This window comes from Triturus cristatus, chromosome 9 (genome assembly GCF_964204655.1).
Source record: "Triturus cristatus chromosome 9, aTriCri1.1, whole genome shotgun sequence".
Lineage (NCBI taxonomy): Eukaryota > Metazoa > Chordata > Amphibia > Caudata > Salamandridae > Triturus > Triturus cristatus.
In genome coordinates, this window is record NC_140592.1 from 815,861,386 (window position 1) to 815,880,818 (window position 19,433).

Sequence of the window (19,433 nt, forward strand, 5' to 3'; positions counted from 1 at the left end):
AGTAGGCAAGTTCTATTTGGGTTAGGGTTTGTAAGCACAATGATATGCATGTAGCAGTGGGATATAATGTGGTGAAGTAGAATATCATTGTTTAAGAATAATGTATGTTGGAGTGGTTAATACACTAATTGCAGTTTGAAGTAGTATGTCTTGAGTTTAAATATACAACTTCAATAGTACAGTGTTACAATGTGAGCAGCAACAAAGAAGGCATTGCTGAAGGCTGGTTTGGTAGCAGCTGGAGCACTTACAGAGCCAACCCTACTCAAATATTTTAATTTGAGAGAGGATTTTTCTATTTATTCAGACAGTAGTGCTTTTTTCTTGAAATACGCTCAGTGCCTAATTTGAGCTGTTGGTTGCCACTGGGGTGTGGGGGTTTATCATGAAAGGTGGCTATAAGGAATTTCCAAATGGCAAATTTGCAAAGCACAAGTTCTGGTGCCCACAGCTGGGAGCCTAGCCATAGATGTTTAGACTTTTAAAGGCGTTTTTGGTTCAAGTGTGAAATTGAGGAATTTTTCTTTTTTGACAGGTTCACAAATTATGGCAGGCTAGGGGCTCAACAACATTTTATATATGTAGAATTTATCAATATGGACTTATCACCAATCCACATTTCTTGCATTCTGTTCTATTTTATCTCTATTGTTTCACATGCTTTCTTGTTAGGAGATGAACATGGTGTGACACACCATGTGTTCTGACAAGTAACATAAATATTTTGATTTTGGTATTTATTGACTCTGTGACCTATATTCTGCAAATATGTGGCAACTGTTAGTGATTCTCTACTAATTTCATTTAACATTTTGGTGTTTCTGCAGGGCACTACTGTGGAAAATATCTGCTCTGAAATAAGGTATTTACCAGCTACAAGGACAGTTTCAAGGGACCGGTTGCTAGTAATTTTGTGTGACCTATCCTATACTACAGAAAAAGCAGTGGAAGTTGCAATTGTAAGTAACAAATCTACTTTCAATTCAGATTCATAAATGTCTGTTTTGCTAAGGCATGGCTAATTATGTAACATATTATTATACATTCAGCAGAATTTGCTGTGCATTAAATGTTTTTACAGTTTTTTAGGTCTGGCGTACCCAAGTCCTTTTGAATGTAATAAAATGATATATAGCTTATACCGTTTTGATGGGCTTTCATCCTGCTCTCTTCATCTATTGGTCTGGCAGTGTGACATACACATTTGTATTCTGTACACCACAACATTTACCATGGGGTACAGGTTCAGCCCACTCAAACAATTGGCTTACTCCTCGGAGTGACTGTATCCTTCTCCTGTAGAGTGTTCACCTATGAACAAAAAGTAGCCTCCTGTGCACGTTTGCAAAAAAAAGTTTGCAATAATTGGCAAAGCTTAAATGTTGGCAGTCAACGCTCGACCTATTGTATTTGCTATGCTTGTGACCAAATTCATGTATCCCTGAATGCTAGGAATTGGTGTGGCGGTCATGTATAGAAGCACAGTTACCCTGTTAGATTTGATTAATTTCAAAAAACCTTGAGAGACTTCCTGAAAATCCCCTTTGCAGACCAATACCACTGCATATGGGAAAGATTCTCAAAACCGGCCTCCTCCTTTTCACTCATGGCACCAACCTTTGGTCTATGTCCCTACAAAATAAGTTTCACGCTGCCACACTGTCACTGAAAAGTTCTTCTCAAAGCTATATCCATCTTTGACAATGGGAACATAAATTTGTACGGGAATGATGAGATCTTGGCCTTGGTTGACAATATCTTTCTCACTCTCAGACCCATCACATCCGACTCACATCCAATCCCGTCAGCATTTACCCCCTTATGCTTAATTCCCTCCACTTCAGCCCCCTAACAATCAAGGCTTCGCATCCCTGCTTCACGTCCCAACTCACCCGTAACCAACTACAACACCTCCTACACTCCCTACTGCCACCAACCTCCCAGCTTCACACATCCATCTGCTGAACACCCCTTCATTATCCAGTCAGCTACCCACAATCTCCATGTCATCTTAACAGTCTGCCTACCCACCTCTTAAAAACCAACCTCTCTCCCTCAACTATCTCTCCACCTCTCAATTTGCTCTCAAACACCCTCCATCCCATAATCGTGTCCCCGCACCCCTTCCTCGACCATGCCACCCTTACCATCTGAAACATTCTCACCTAAATTCTCCACTTAAGTCCACATTGCTCACATCACCCTCAAACCTTTATGAATCACAAGCGAATCCCAAAACATGCAGCGAAGGAAGGAGCATTACAAACCTCTACCTTCCCCCTGTACAGCATTGCCCCCCGGCTTGGAACTCCCATAATCTAGATCATAATTAAAAAAAATAGATATCCTTTCTCAGGCCTTTTCTCATTTCAGCAACTCGCTTCCATCCCACTGTTGCTTCCCTCAATACCTGGCGCAGAACAACAACCAATTTCCAAACCTTATCCCTAGGGAAAATCTCTTCCCCTGACCTAAACAGGCATACTCTCCACTCAAAGCCAATGATCTACATTACCTTGCAGAAAGTTATGGAAACACCAAATCCTCCAACACTCAGGCCACCAGCCAAACACAAAATATCCTTCATTTCCCCACCATTATCTTGAACCAAATTTCCCTTGATCCATAGCACACATCCAAGCAGAATCACTACCCATCCTCTAGCCTGATCCAAAGTCCCTCTGTAACTCTCCAGTTCTTCCCTCATTTATATGATGCACAACTGCTACTCTGCAGTCAAATACTGCCTTCAAATCCCAGGCATGATAAATGACCACAACATTGACATCATGGTCCTCACCAAATCTTAGCTCAGTGATACCGCAAACAATGCACTGCTCCTCCTACTATATCCCCTCCACTCCATTCTGCTGCCAGTGAACCAAACAAGGGGTGGCCTAGCCTCCATTCAGAGAAACTCACTAAGCTGTAGGCTACTCTAATACTCACTTTTAATCATTTGAGTGTTTAACTCTAGAAATCTCCTCCACTAACCTCAGGATGAACGTGATCCAGTTGGCTTGCAGCAAGGGGTCCCCCAAGATGTGATTCCTTTTCCAGTCCTTTTCAACCTCTATCCCAAACCCTTCCTTTTTGATCCTCAGGAACTAATTTACCTTCCAATGTACGCCGAGGACACTCAAAATCTGCCTGAAGGTCTCCATGACTTTTCCATCCATTCTTTAATTGTTTTTAGGGTGTTGGATAAGAGAGCAAACTGCTGCCTCAAACTAAACCCAGTGTAAACAGAATTTCTTAATATATCTCCCAAGGAAGCGAATCCATCGTTTCAAGACTGGGTAGATTAGACCTGGAGGCAAAAAACATTTGGCTTCACACTTGACATACATCTGAACCTTCAGAGCGATATCTCATCCATGGCTAAGAGTGATCGGTTCCAGAAAAGGCTGCTATGGGGAATCAGGCACATCATCACAGAAAAGGACCAAATATCAGTTTTACAGGCATTCGCTCCCTCAAGACTCGATTATGGGATCTTCTCAGGCATCCCCAAAGTACAACTGTCTGCTCAGAGCAGTCCTACACGGTGCAGCGCGCTTAGTGACTAGGCTCAAGTGGTTTGATCACATAACCCCATTCTACACTCCAATAAGTGGCTTCCCATAGAGGTAAGAGCTCATTTTAAAACTGCCCGCCCCACTCACGAAGCACTTCACCCATGTACCTAACAGAGATACAAAAAATTTAAAGTGGCAACTGGGGATCAAAAAATTCTCAATCCTCCTGGAACTCCCTCATCTTCGTTCGGAAGCATTGCATTAATCAATCTGTATCCAGAAGCACCAGAACAATTTGGAATGCCCTCCCTCCGAGCCCCCGTCTGACCACATCAGAAAGAGATACGTTAGTGATAGATACCTTACCTTAGAATATCCCCAGGCATCAGACTGGATCCGAAAAGTCTTTTCGTAGCAGTACCGCTGTGCGTCAGTAGGTGGCGTCGTGCTGCTCTGCGTCAGTCACTGGCGTATGCGCCGAGATGACATCACGGAGACTACTTGGGTGCCACCCATGCGCACTGACGTCAGTTCTTTCTTTTTCTGCGCCAGCAAGCGCAGATCTGGTTAGAGCACATACCTTGGTCACTTTTTGACTACACTTTAGAGACTTTTGTCTCCCTTTTTCTCCTTGGAGCACGTAGGGATGCCTGGATTTAAGTCTTGTGGGGCCTGCCGTCGCAATATGTCGGTGGCGGACCCCCACGATGTTTGCCTCTACTGCCTGGAGACCGATCACGACTCCCGGTCCCGAAGGCCTTGAGGGAGTGGCGCCGGAAGCTGCTGGAGGTCCGGCACTCGTCCCAACGCCGTTCCAGGTCCAGGGACCGTTCCCGGGAACGCTCGCAGGGCCGCAGTCGTCGCTCCTCTGGCTCCAAGTCTTCGCCCTTGGATTCCAGTAAGCGACAACATAAAAAGAAGTCGCAGAAGCGTGTTCGCTCTCCGACTGTCGGTCCTCGGATGCGGACGAGGGGGACAGGGGTTCTGCCCCTGCGGCTCCTTTGGTGCCTGGGAGTCCCGCGGCCTACACGCCTTACCCGGGTCAGTCGGCGACTCCCGAACAGGTGCAAGAATTTTTGCCACCATGGACTGCCTTTTTAGGCCTCGGGCTCACGCTGGCGTGCCTATGGGCTCCGCGGTCCCGTGTCCAGATCCTGTTGGGCCATCGGCGGATCCAGCTTCGGCACCACAGGATCCTGCGCCTTTGGCTCCGGCCCCGGTGCCACGAGGTCCAGCGCTGCCGGCTTCGGCCCCAGCGCAACCCTCGGCTCCGCCTCAGTGGGTGCCGTTTGTCCCGCCCTTGCCCCGGTTTCAGGACCATTTCGTTCCTACCTGGGATCTGCATTGGGATGCGGCCCACGCCGTATGTTCCTTCTCCGGCTCCAGCTCTGCCGCCGCGGTCTATTCCCCATGCAACAGAGGTGGAGGATGACTTGGAGGGGTCCGAGTAAATATACTGTTGCTCATCCCTGCTCCATCCACTTAGCATGTATGGACTTCTCATCTGCGTTCAATAGGGTCAGTCGTACAAAACTCTGGCAGATCATGTTGTTGATGAGGTGGATTGGGACATCTCCCTATTTTTAAGGGATCTTCACAAGGACACCATAGCCTCAGTACGCTATTCTAAAGGTCTAAAATGTATGCGCTGTTTCCATATTAAAAGAGTACAACAGGGTTGTATTTTCTCCCCATTTCTGTTTAGTTTGTACATTAATAAACTGGAGCAAGCCCTGGTTGTCACAAAAGCAGATTGTCCGCAAGTGGGGCCCGTTGTCTGCCGGTGGTATTATACGCAGATGTGGTTCTTATGGCCTAAACTGTTAGGGACTTGCAGGCTCTGGTGAACTCCTTTGCTAATTTTATAGAGGAGCTGGACTTGTCAGTGAATGAGAAAAAATATTTTGTGATGGTTGTGGGTCCTCGTTCTACAAAATTGTCTAAGTTTTATCTTGTTCCCTGTGTCCTCCCAAAGACTAGGGTGTTTTCATACCTTGGCCGGCTGTTTGATTCTTCAATGAGCTGGCACCCCCTTATTAGTAGGAAGATTTTATATGGGTAAACTCTGTTGTTTTTAATATAGCCTCCAGGCTGGGACCTTATTGCAGATTTACAGCACCAAATGTATCTCCAAAGTAGTTTCCAGGAGCGAAATTTGGGGATATGTTAAACAGGTTGAATTGCAGATAGTGGAAAATTGTTTTTTGAGACATCTCCTGTGTATCCCACGAAGCGCCCCTACATTCTCGGTGCATTATGTACATATTTGGTGTGTTACATAACTGATGTCACACCCTTTTACCCTCTTGCTTTGTGGATAGATATATGGTTAAGGCTTGGGATTAAACTAAGTAAGGAGATTTTGAAGGAATGTTTGTCCCTCGATTACTCACTTCATATCCGGTGGCTTAAGTACATTAGGGACTCCTTTGAGAGTTTAGGCAGGGAAGACTTATTTAGTGCCCCAGATAGGCTATGTAAAGCTGACTGCAAATGGGTATAAGAACACTTCTTTAGGCAGAGGTTCATGTCTAGAGAAGAGATTGCCCTAGCGAAGCCCTGTGCCCAACGGCAAATTATGCTGAAAACTGTAGCAACCACAGAGCCTTACCTTCTATTTTTTTTTTAAAGTAGATATGATTGTTTTTTGGTACCTATGTTCCGGCTGGACTTATTGCCCTTTCTCTATCTTATTCCCATGCAGGATATCCTGCACTTCACTGTGTTTTGTAATTTTTATGTGATGCCCTGGAAGGCGTACATTATTCCTATTCTTAAAAGGGCAAATGTTTCTCAAGTCTGACCGGCCCTTATGTATCTGCAGTGGCTCCTGGGAAATTTATAAATTTTAATGCATTTCGTTTTCTGAATGTTACTGTAAGGTTGAGAAATAGGAGTGTCTAGGCACTGTATAAGATTTGAGTTGATAATCTCTTCTTGGGATGTACCGTATTGTGTATGCTCATTCTGAATTGCTTTTGTTTTTTATAGTGTATGTACATTTTTATCTGTATTTATTGACAATTGGATTTTAGCTGATGTCTTATTTTATGGTGTTTAGTTTTTTTGTTTTTTTTCTTTCAAAAAACGAATAAAGCTTACTTTGGTTAATTAAACTTGTTTTGGTAAACATTTCTGCGATCCACTGGTTCAAAGGAGTGTAAGCATGACATTATATTGATGATCGAGATTGCTAGAGATTTATTGTTTCTAAGTCGATATTTAATTTTCATCTGTTTAATGCCAACACCTTTTTCTTATTGTAGTCTTTCTTTTCGCATCCAAATGAAGAAGACAACAACATAATTCAGAATGCAGCGAATGCAGTAGTTGGTGCCATCACCAAACGACAAAACAGTACTGTCATGCTGGCAGTTACAGAAGTGAAAGTAGAGACCATTGTTGTGGGCCCTTCATCCTCGGGTAAGTTTAATTGGTTACTGCTGTTTGCACAATAATGTCAAAGTATGTTAGATGCTGATGGCATAAGAGTCAAAGCAGCTTGATCAATGTTTACATTTCAGACTTTACAACTTTGAAAACAGAGCTGGCAGGTTACACAGAAAGCAATAATTCTATAAACATCAGTTATGTGATAATGTAAGACAAGGTGTGCCTTGAACTGGTTTGAGGAATTTCCATGAAACAAACCACTAGTGTCTGCGTCCAGCGCAGTTCAGATTTTTTAAACCCAATGTCTTTAACAGTCTTAGGGGGCTGGATGTTCAAAGCCGTTTTTCAGCAGCAAAGTACACGATTTGCAAACTTACATGGTTTGCAACCGCAGAATGTAAATCTATGAGACACATTTTTGGATTCAGTAGCATGTCCCCGTTCTCAAAACGGATTCAGGAACTCATAACTAATTACTATCTGAAAGGGCTGTGTTTAGGGCGTCCCTTACAAATACCAGTTCATTATGGTATGATTAAATTTTTTGCGACAATACTCCTGTCACAAAACATTGAAAAGTTACTGACTCCTGAGTTGGGGTGATAACACATTCACAAAAGTGAAGGCTCCCCATTGATACATCTTCCCATTTGTGAATGTAAAAAAAGGTCTGGTTTTATAGGAAAAAACTCCACTTTCAAATGCAGACCTTTTTTTTATATAAAGAAAACGATCTCAATTAAAAAAAAGAAAAGTTATATTTAAATATAATCAGAGACACTGTGGTATGCTGGCTACCATCCCTGTGATGGCATCCAATAGTGGTGACTCACAATTTGTGACCTACCTCCCTCATTTATATTTATGAGGTAGGTCAGATTGCAACCCACTGTGATTTGAAATTTTGTGAACCACCCTCTTTGTACATGTACACACATAAGTCTGTGCCTGATTTGTGACCACTTATCACAGATGGACATTTAGTATATCACTTCCTTAGTCCTTTAAGTTAACTCTGCAAAGATGAGCTTTCCTGAGGATAGTAGGTCAGGATTGAGTGCTTCAGGGAGTTGTTTTCATATTTTTAGTGTCTGGCAGGAGAAAATCTGATGCAGTTTTGCATTTTTAAATTTGGGAGAATTTCATTAGCCTAAATTTGCCTCTCATGATTCTTCCTCCTTCAATTGCGTGGAGTTCCTTTTTCAAAGAGCTATGTAGACTAAGATGGAGAGCTTTTTGTGTGATATACACCATTTAGAAGTTGCAAGCCTCCATGTATTCTTGGTTGCTAGGAATATTGAAGGGTAATAATTTGCAGAACAGGTGGCTAAAAGAAAGAAGACCAGTCGTACAGTGGTGATACGATTGGACTCAATGACAAAGTTATCAGGATTTGGTTAAAGCCTCATGCTATATACAATTAAAGCATAGTTCTGTGACACTAAATACTCTTATTAATAGTAATTTGTTTTTTTCTTAGTGCCAAGTGCTACAAATTTCCAGTTTTGTGGTGCTCTAAATTACAGGTGTTTCTGTTGCCCTAGCAGTCTTAGGAAAAAGCAATGATAGCCTGGAATTTATTTTAAAAGAGAGGACAAAAATGATTTTGCATTCATCCTCTGCATTTTGTTTGATTAGCTGGTATATATGATAGACATAGTGCTCTTATTACACCTCTCAAATATGTCAAAGGACAGAAAGGAACTACTCGAATTACATTTTATACTGTGTGCTTTCATATGACGTTAATTTGATATATTGTCTTTATTTTAAGTTTATTAGTTTCATGTATTTGTTCTGTCATTTTTTAAAATAATCCTATGAAAGTGAATCCATGGTGCTTGTTTTCCGTTCCAACATCTTTACACTTGATTAATGTGTGACAGAGATGCCATCTATCCAGTTCTCAGTATGTGTTTGAAATTTACTTTTAATGGATACTACTTATCAGAGAAGGTTTTTCCTTACAGTATTTATAGCTCTCTGTCCTATGCCAACTCTTGTTAATTTTGCTCTACTAATCTTTGCCACAGTGATCATGTCTGCTGTTAGGGGGATTCCTTTAATAGGATTGCTACAAAGTAAGAGTTTATTTGTGTCTCTACAACAAATTATTTTCCGACACAAGGGGAAATTAATCATGTGATATACTTGAGAAGGCTGTGTAGAAGAGAACACAAGTTAGAAGCAACTTTTATGTTTTTGTTACAAAGGACAACCAATGATGGTCGCTTTCTCAAGATTCATCCAGATGACAGTCACAAAGTAATTTATTCTAGTAGTAGAGCCAAATGGACATGATGAACTAACATAACAACAATTTACTATTGAAGAGCATATTACATATTTGCTCTCTTTGTTTGGTTACTTATTAATGGAATTAAGGCACAGTATTGATTTTGTTAAATCATTTACAGGCATTGCCTTCATGTTAATACCTTTTTTAATTACATTTCCATGAACTTAATGTTTTTTTGTTTTTTTTGCAGTGTATTTGGTGCCAGTACTATGCGCTGTATTCAGTGTTGTATGGCTGACTTGCATTATCATTTGTGTTTGGTGGACTCGAAAAAGAAGAAAAGAGAGGGAGCGAAGACCAGAAGAACAAAATAATCAGCGGGAGTCTTTAACTCATATAAGGAATCCCATAGACAAGCCTTACAGTAACAAAGACAATCAGTATGAATGCAAAAGTTTCATCTCTCATTCACAAAGAACTTTTGATTCAGAAGAAGAGGAGAAAGAGGAGCACCTAGAGGGAGAGGTTATAGTAATAGATGAGGACAAAAACTTCTCACATACGTGCCCAAAAACCTTTTTAAAAGGGAATGTGGACACTTCTGAAAGCTCCCAAGTAAAAAAACCACATCGGACAAGCACCAGCAAACTGGACAACAGATGTGTTAAAAATGTGAATGAATCACACTGAAGGAGGTAAAGACTGCATTCAACAGTAGACTTTGTGCCTACACTACAAGATGGGGAGGGGAGAGAAAAGGCGACATCTCCATTGCATTAAGGACTAAAATATCTGGAGTCAATGTTAATTTTTTATTTTATGTAAAAATGTTTATTTTTTATTGTTTCTTTAGCCTTTGTATAAATTATTCAATGACTGTCAGGTAAGCAAAAAGCAAAAACTGAGTGTTCTTTGATAGTTGCTATTTTTGTAAAGTTTACTTATCTGCTTGAAAGCAGAGAAAAGAAAGTGTGACTGTATTTTCAATATATTGTGTAAAGTTTATTACAAGAGATTGTACATTGTTTACAGAATGTATTTCCTTTTATTACATGTTATAATTTAATGGTGGCTTTAAAACCTCCTGGTTGAGGAAAATGTGTGAACTTGAACTTTTTTCTTGACTTCAAATCTTTATTAACGGCAGCTCACTGCACTTGTTACGTTAGTTGCTTCTATAAGTTTTATTAAATTTGCCTTGCATACTTCGTAACAGGAACACACCCAATAGAGATCATTCAACTGTGGTTAAAAAGTGACCTTTTATTTACTACAAAATACTATTAGGATTGCAGTATTGAAGCATGTGACAAGTGCCTTTGAGAATAAACTTTTCTATAGCAACTGTCAAAGACTGCCCTACTGATATTGCAAAATTACAAGTAAAACTAGAGGTGCATCTCATAGATACACTGTTTATTTTCTAATTGTGAAAGTGCATATTGTAAATATGTAAATAATAAATGAATCGCTCTGTATATTTGATTTAATAACTTAAAATATTTTGGTCTTTTTTTGACATGCCATTCCTTTTTAATTTATGTTGCTGAAAAGGTTTTATGACTTTCTTTTAAGACCTTTTTTCCTTTTGTATGATGTCCAGATTTAAAAAACACCGTTAATATAATCAATGTTAGGAATCTGTTGGTCATTTGTATTCGCATTGTGACAGCAACCATTATGTGTAAATAGATTATAAAGAGTTTATTTGCTTCCTAGTCCAATTTGTCTAGCAAACATATTGTGCTCACAGCACAACTGCAAAACTTAGCAACCTAGGAAGGCGATTCTCTTTGTGAATATGTTAATTACATGTGGTATTACATTATGTTTATTTTTTTATTTTATATATTTTGTTGCTTTCAGTTCAGGCCCAATGAAGGGAACAATATTTTCCTCACTCTTTTCTGTTAACGTGTAGTCATCGATCTCTTTAGGGAAAAGGTTGGCAAACTCAAAAGATGGATTACCTCATGAGATAAGATTGATTGTAACAAAGGCTTGTGCATTTTGTTTTGACCTTTTCTAAAGCCTTGTTATTGTTATTCAGTGGGTAAGCTATAGGTTTATTTTAATTACTGGAAAAATGTAACACTACATATGTTTAGTTAACCTACCAGTGAAAAGAGGTTCTTATCTGAAAGTATAAACTTTGGCCAATGAACAACATGAACATGAATGTTTGAAAATAATTATTTTATACATAAATGCAGAAATAGCTTTGCAGGAACTTCTTATGTTTAACGCATTTTGTTTGACATGTTCTTAAAATAACTTTCAGAAAACTATTTATTAAAGCATTTTATAACAATGTTCATTGATTTAACCTTTTTTTGTAACATGGTTTACCAAATTATTTTTGGGCTAATGTATCCATATTATTGCTTTAGTACCAGCACACATTGTGCCATGCATTGACATGTGCAAGAACTTGTATATAGTAGTGCATTTTGATGGTAAACTGTTGAAATGTGCACATCTATCAATATATATATATATATATATATATATATATATATTTTTTTTTTTTTTTTTTTTTTTTTTTTTTTTATCTTATCAGTACACACAACTGAGTATTTCACCTCCCCCTTTAAGCTGGACTTTCAGAATCAAAATAGGTTTATTTCAATAAATTAAAATCATTCACATTTTACAGGTCAATGTGATAAAATTTCAATACTGTTGAAAACATAAAATAGAAGCGTGGTGGACATTAAACCTTTACGAACAGATGTTTGACATAAAGATCAACAAAAAAACTAACATCATGGAGCATCCTTCTCCAATTGTTGACCATTTTACGCATGCACCGCCAACGCCTTATATGATAATTCCTGTGTTTCTGAGTGCAAAGGTGTGAGTGCAAACTGTGCTGTAAAGTGCAGTTTTGAAACAAATAGTGATCTGGTACTACTTGCTCAGTGTTTGACTTTGCTAAAATCAAAACGACTGTTGACCCCTCATCTGTCAGCAACCTATTTGCTTTGAGCATAAATTTTATGAAAGATGCAATTGCCTTTCATGCAAAAGAGTAGCGCGTGGCAGACAGATCTGATGCTGTGTTGGTTAAGGATGTTCTGCAGCAAAGTCTTGCATTCAATGAGAAAAGCAAGGCATATCGATACGATGTGAATCAGGGATTCTTTCTTGTTGATGGGGAGGTCTTCACTTTTTTTATGAAAGGCCTCGGATGCCATTTTGGAATACAGTCATTGAGAAGAGTCCAGATAGTAAACGGAGCAACTTAGTTTTATAGAAGCATTTAAGTAAGACCTTTAAATAGTTCTGCGGTAAGGGATGTTTATAGGTGTTAATAGACATCCATTCATGGCTTCTTTTGCTGAACTTTTGTTCATCTCTGCTCCATGAAATCCTCTATTTGTTTATTCAAAGCTGTTTTAAAGGAGTTATGGGGTAGGGCCTGTTCCCACATCTGTGCTGCATTTTGGTCTTTCAGTGCCAACTCAAAGGCAACGCCCAGCTATTTGATTTTGTAAGGAGGCATAATTAATTGTGTTTCTTTCCATATCAGAGATTGCTGTGTTACTTGGTATGCCTGTTTTGTTCTAGCTCTTGATTGGTTAGGCTAAATTCCAATGGGATCTGAGATGGAGATGCACTTTGTGGAAGGTGAAATCAAAGATGGAAAATCTTGCTTAGTTCAGAATTCAAAAAGGGGCCAAACTTTCCAGGGAGAGCCTCAGTTCCAAAACTAATTGTTGGAATGAGCTTGGCCTTTATGACTGTAAAAAGTGGAGACAGAGTTGGGCTATGCAGTTATTGAGTTTAGGTGTAGTCGATGAGACAAGCGATCTTGAAGCCATACCACAAGTTATTTATAATTTGTGCTCCTGGAAATGGGATTTCTGCCCAGAGACCAGCTTTCTTTCTATCTAACTTTTCTTCCCAAAACCATACCCTATGTTTTTGCGAGATTGACAGACATTTCATTTACAGTGCAGTAGGCATGTAGATTGTTTATTATCCTTTGCAATTCTATTTCAGTCAGATTCATGAGGACTACATGATCCGTGGGTTGCAAAGAAGACACCTGGCATTGACCCAGGCTCAGTGTATGGGATTTAGCTGCATCCAGGTGTGTACCTAAATCTGAAATTAAAAGAATACCAAACGTTGGGGCAAGGACACATCCCTGCTTCAAGTCCCTCTCAGTTAGTGTTTTTGAAGACAGCCCTTGGTTCTGGCCAAGTCTGACTTTTATCCATGTAGTGGTGTTTTTTTTGTAATTGGCCCGCAACGGCTTTGGGAGGATATACCAGCCAGCTTTTCTACAGAGATGATTCCTATTTACGTGGTCAAAACCTCTGCAAAATCCACAAATCAGGCATACAACAGCTGTTTTTTTAAAGTGCATTTCTTGATGATCATCGAGAGCGCAACCATCTGTGGTGCTTGAGATGGCTCTAAATCCCTTTTGATTTGGTGGAATTAGATTTTCTCTAGCAACCTAGTACTCCAGGTCTGTTAATAGCAGACCAGCAAAGTATTTCAAGTCTGTGAGTAAAAGGGCACTCATATAATAACTGTTTGGGCTTGCTTAAGGGCTTTTCTCGTAGATCGGTTACAGAATGGACCAGCGCCATGATTCTGGTATTGCCTTGGCAGATGAACAGAAGTTAAACAATAAATGGAATTGTGCACTCCAAAAGGCACAGTCTTGCTTGTAGATCACGGCTGGGAGCCCGTTCCGGCCTGGGCACCATCTCCTCAGCTTTTCTTGATCTTGTCTAAGCCTTCTTTCTGGAAAACACTAGGAGAATTGCAGATTGGTCCTCATGCACCAGGAATGAATTTGGGTTTGAGCTGTGATAGAGTGAACTTATGTGGTCCAGTCACCATTCAATATTGGTGAATTCTCAATTACCTCTAGTGTTCTTTTTTGCCCCATCCAAACTCCACTCAGATCCTCTGGGGAGGGAGTAGGGGATGCCTTAGAGACCGGGGTCAATTCATCTAGTACAGGCTCATTAAAAATAAGAGGCCTATCATGCCCCTGGTGCAGCTGGAGTTCAGGGGCGACAGGAAGAACACATGCGAGTCAATCACACTCGTTTAGGTCAGATAGCGCGGAGTAGTGGTTATCCAACCTTAACCCCCACTCACATAATGGGTCAGTCCTGGCCCTTCTATTTCCCACAGCTGTCCACTTTGTTCTCAATGTGCTAGGTTTAGCTACTAGTCCTCTTCTACTATAGAAGAAATCCAGTGTCAGTGGTATTATTTCTGCTGTTCTAAGTTGTGGAGGGAAGATGTTCCGTAGGACATCAGGTAAAACTTCAGGACCCTTAAAATTCAAAACCACACAATCCCCTTGAAATTTCTTTGCCTTAGTGCCTATCCACTTAACCCTTCTAGCTGTGAGCAGATCATCAGATAGTTTTTCCTTACCCCAAGGGGATATGTGCATATTATTGCTAAGCCACTGCAAAGCCTTATTTCGTAAGGAGTCCGAGGACTCGATCTGCCCTGTTTTCAACGTTGGTGTGTTTGCGAGTACTAGAATCAAGGGGGAAGCTTCAACGATTAATTCAACTGGGCCAGTTTCTGGATTAAGAGTCTCAGAGGTAGTATTGCCTACTGGTTGTGCTGTTTCTAATGTTGGGGCGGTAATAGGAGTCTCACCATGTCCAGAGCAGGCTTGATGAATATGGTCAGGTGGAATTTGTAGGCCTGTATTTATAGTTCCCCCAAGTGTTTTCCCTGCAGCCTCTATATGTTCAAATTTGGTTGTTATTAGGTTTGATATTTCCCCCACCCCCTCATTGGTTTTTCTTAGGAGGGTCTCTAGTTTATTAACTTTGTTAGCTAATTGGTCTACTTTTGATATAAGAGGTTTCATTAGCCCTGATAATTTGGACTCCAGTGCTCCCATGAGCTTATTTAAAAAGGTATCCTCCCAATCTACACTTTCGTTCTCTTCTTCCCTTATCCCTTCTTCCACCCTTTTCTTTACTCTTCTTGGTGGGGTTACAGATTTAGTTTTGCAGGAACGTAGGCCACCTCTTCTAGGAGGTTCCTTAGTAATCCCTTTTTTAACTCTTGGTGCAGGGACAGGAGTGGGAGGAGTATTGCTCTCTGGATCTAGCTCCACAATTGTGTCAGATTGGTTTGGCTCTTCTAGAATAAGTAGATCAACAATAGGATCAAGTTGTTGGACAATAGAAGGCGTGGATACATTTGCTGTGGAGGAATCATAGGGGTCCTCAATCGGGTCGTTAGTAGCGATTTCATCTCTAGCAGACTGAAATATCCCTGATTGGTTAATTTGGGCACAAGGTGGGGAATCCATAAGTCCCAGGGAAGACCTCCGATCATTATTAATCTTTGCCACTACCTGGACCAAATAATTATCCATTGTGTTTGCCCGGGTGACAGGTGTTTTTTGTCTCGACATTATAATCAGTCAAACCTGTGCAGAAATACCCTGATGGTAACTGTAATAAGTCAATTTCACTTTCAATATGAATATATATCGTCTTACCACAGGTGAATTTGAGGTTGGGGGGAAGAGGGGTGGCCCAGTCCAGAACGGGCTAAAACGGGCCCACCCTTGGCCCGGGCTTCGCCCGGGCGCTGCCCGCGCGCGTCCCGCGCTGCGTGGGGCCTGTGAGTTATTTATACAGCCCGGGTGCTGCCTGATGACATCAGCGGCAGGCGCCCGGAGCTGAGGGTGCTGGGAAGTGTAGTTCCGCCGCCTCCCGGCGGTGTCCCAGATCAAGCAGGATTCGTTTTGGCCCCGTCGAAGAAGCCGTTCCCCTCACGGCGAGCCTGGTTCCAAATGGTGGTAGTGGTAAGTTCAAAGAGCGCGTCCCGCGCTGCGTGGGGCCTGTGAGTTATTTATACAGCCCGGGCGCTGCCTGATGACATCAGCGGCAGGCGCCCGGAGCTGAGGGTGCTGGGAAGTGTAGTTCCGCCGCCTCCCGGCGGTGTCCCAGATCAAGCAGGATTCGTTTTGGCCCCGTCGAAGAAGCCGTTCCCCTCACGGCGAGCCTGGTTCCAAATGGTGGTAGTGGTAAGTTCAAAGAGCGCGTCCCGCGCTGCGTGGGGCCTGTGAGTTATTTATACAGCCCGGGCGCTGCCTGATGACATCAGCGGCAGGCGCCCGGAGCTGAGGGTGCTGGGAAGTGTAGTTCCGCCGCCTCCCGGCGGTGTCCCAGATCAAGCAGGATTCGTTTTGGCCCCGTCGAAGAAGCCGTTCCCCTCACGGCGAGCCTGGTTCCAAATGGTGGTAGTGGTAAGTTCAAAGAGCGCGTCCCGCGCTGCGTGGGGCCTGTGAGTTATTTATACAGCCCGGGCGCTGCCTGATGACATCAGCGGCAGGCGCCCGGAGCTGAGGGTGCTGGGAAGTGTAGTTCCGCCGCCTCCCGGCGGTGTCCCAGATCAAGCAGGATTCGTTTTGGCCCCGTCGAAGAAGCCGTTCCCCTCACGGCGAGCCTGGTTCCAAATGGTGGTAGTGGTAAGTTCAAAGAGCGCGTCCCGCGCTGCGTGGGGCCTGTGAGTTATTTATACAGCCCGGGCGCTGCCTGATGACATCAGCGGCAGGCGCCCGGAGCTGAGGGTGCTGGGAAGTGTAGTTCCGCCGCCTCCCGGCGGTGCCCCAGATCAAGCAGGATTCGTTTTGGCCCCGTCGAAGAAGCCGTTCCCCTCACGGCGAGCCTGGTTCCAAATGGTGGTAGTGGTAAGTTCAAAGAGCGCGTCCCGCGCTGCGTGGGGCCTGTGAGTTATTTATATCAGGACTCCCCAGCTTATGTCTGCACTCATTAAGCTGTTACTTCTTCTCAAATGATTAGCCAGGTTAAGATTAAAATCTCCATTGAGAATTTGTGGGATTCCTCCATGTATAGCTTCTAGTTCCATGAGGAGTGTTTCTATCATCTTTATATTATGTTATTTATGCAGTGAGTTAGGATTAATGTATACATTAAGAATAATGACCGGGCCTGTGATGTTCTCAAAGTTCCAGTTGTGGATTATAATGCCAAGCATATGTTTTCGAACTGAGTTCTAAACGGTTTAGATTGAAAGTCTTGGCAAGTGACGCATAAATGGACAAACCACCCTTGGGGTGACCATTTTTTTGGGGGGGCTGATATAAAAATGTCCACTTATCCCCTGCGGCAGTTTGTCCTCTTTCCAGGTCTCTTGGATGCAGACAATATAGAAGCTCCGTAAATAATTTTCTAATTCAGTATCTGAATTAAGTTTTTTGATTCCTGTGATATTCCATCATATATTTGTCGTTGACTGGAATTTCTTAGATAGATACTTATCACATAGGCTTTTGTTGACTTGAGATGTACGTTCTTGGTCTGAGTTCTTTGATAGCGGATGTGGCCAGTTTTTGGTGCATACATTTTATTTTGGTTTAGAGTGGGTTATAGCCAGTCCCTAGCAGCTGTTTTTGAGTTTGGAGGTTTAGAGAGCCAGCAGTGGCGACCTTGTGACTTATTCAGCAGTATTGTTAGAGTCTATTGAAGAAGTTTTATTAATTTCACTTGCTCCTATCTCGACTTTCAAAAGGGGAGTGGCTTTTGTGTATCCCTGAGGAGCAAAATGGATTCTGTTCTTCAAACAAGCTGTTTCCCTCAGCTTGTAACAAAGTAGGGTATTTTTCCTCGGCCATATATGAGACTGTCATTCCCCAGTCTGCAAACACTCTGTTTCTACAAGACCAACTTTGCTCTGGCTGCTGTCGACCGGTATACTATTGTTGCTTCATGGGGTGTTTCCTGTCTAAAATTCTACTGCTTCTATATTTAATGTAGACAGATGTCTCAGATCTTCCTGTATGACTAGGAGTCTAAATATATTCTGCCTGTTTAAGACATCTGTTACTGCAGGCTTTGTATTGAGGTTGGAGCACAGTTTGAATGTTTTTCCTTTGAACTCATTATGCCTTCCTGATATGTTTGAGGAGTGCCAATGTCTGGCGAAGGCTTGCCCTCTCGGCAAGTATGGACTGTGGTCTGGATATTGGAGCCTTGATTGAGCCATTTGAGGAAGTAATGTGCAACACATTCTTGTTACAAGGTGAATTGGGTAGTTCTAATCCTACTAATTGAAGATCAGCTTAAACTTTTTGCGTCATTCCCTTTTATTGGGTTGATGTTTTTGAAGTGGCGTGAAGTGCTGTTGTGTATGTCATGCCACCAGTTGTTTGGAACTGTGTAGAAAGTTGTGTATGAAGTTGTGCCCCATTAGGCTTCAGCCCAGCTGTCGAAGAAGTTGCTAGGTTCCCTTATGATTGTTGAAAGGGGAAGGCGTGCATTGTTTCAGTGATTAGTCGTATGCCTCGCACATGTTCCTGGATTCTCGTTGTGTCTGAGGGTGAGATTCCAGTTTGTTTAAAAATAAAAAATACATTTAGCTGTTGTTTCTTTTAATTTCAATGCTTTAGCATTTTGCTCCTGTTTTGTGTTTTGTTTTCTTGCTTTTTTCATTTACTCCATGAGGAGTGTTGGCCTTTATAAGAGAGGTTGGGGTTGGTTTTTTATATGAGAAGACCGGTGAGTGCGATAATAATAGGTCCTTTATATCAGTTGAGTATTCAGAGGGGTTAAATAGTTCACTCCTGTTTTCATCTTCACAGTCCCAAACCTTATGCACTTCTGCTACCACACAAATGTTTGTTGGAGATTGTGACTTGTTTGAAGTTGGATGTGGTGGTTTTTGCTGTTGGGTTCTTATTGACTCCGTGGGTAGCAGTTCTTCAAGATGTGTCACTTAGGAATGTGGAGGTGAGCCTTTATGTATTTTAATTCCTCAACCAGAAAGGACACAATAGAGGGAAACTCCTGTAATGTTTCCACTATAGGGCTTCAAGCACACTTTTGATTTGATAAAGATATTTTGGTATCACCAAGTATTTCCTTTATCGTGAGATGCAGATGTTTGAAACCAAGTCAATGTATTGAGATAGCGACTCTTGCAGATAAATTTGCATGTCAGATTTGTATGATTGAAATTCTAGTGCTTTTGAAGGTAGCATCCAGCGTTTGAAACAGCTGTATCCAAATAACCTGCTCCAATGTCCTTCTGTGCTCAAATGATGATTGTATTCCTTCTGCTGGATTGCATGAGATGAAGTGATTTCAGCATTCTATTTTGCTGTAGTTTATGGATTGTGGCAAGATACAGCCATTGGGGTATATGTCTTGTCAAGTTGGCTAGGGGACAAAGCGGTATCGAAAAAAGCTGGAGAATGGTCATTTGGAGCTTCAGTTACTGAGGTCACAGTCAGGGGTGAGTTTAGTACAGAGGAC

General features: G+C 41.8%; 1 protein-coding gene across 2 annotated transcripts in view; it reads left to right on the forward strand.

The window, feature by feature from the left end:
- JAG2 (jagged canonical Notch ligand 2) overlaps window positions 1-11,463 on the forward strand; it is a 294,764-nt gene extending 283,301 nt beyond the window's left edge. For both annotated transcript variants that reach the window (XM_085626226.1, XM_085626227.1), the window contains 3 exons: window positions 828-959; window positions 6,785-6,941; window positions 9,401-11,463. In XM_085626226.1, the coding sequence (XP_085482352.1) occupies window positions 828-959; window positions 6,785-6,941; window positions 9,401-9,840 (729 nt within the window). In that variant the 3' untranslated portion in view covers window positions 9,841-11,463. The remainder of the gene's footprint in view (window positions 1-827; window positions 960-6,784; window positions 6,942-9,400) is intronic.
- The last annotated feature ends 7,970 nt before the right edge of the window (window positions 11,464-19,433 follow it).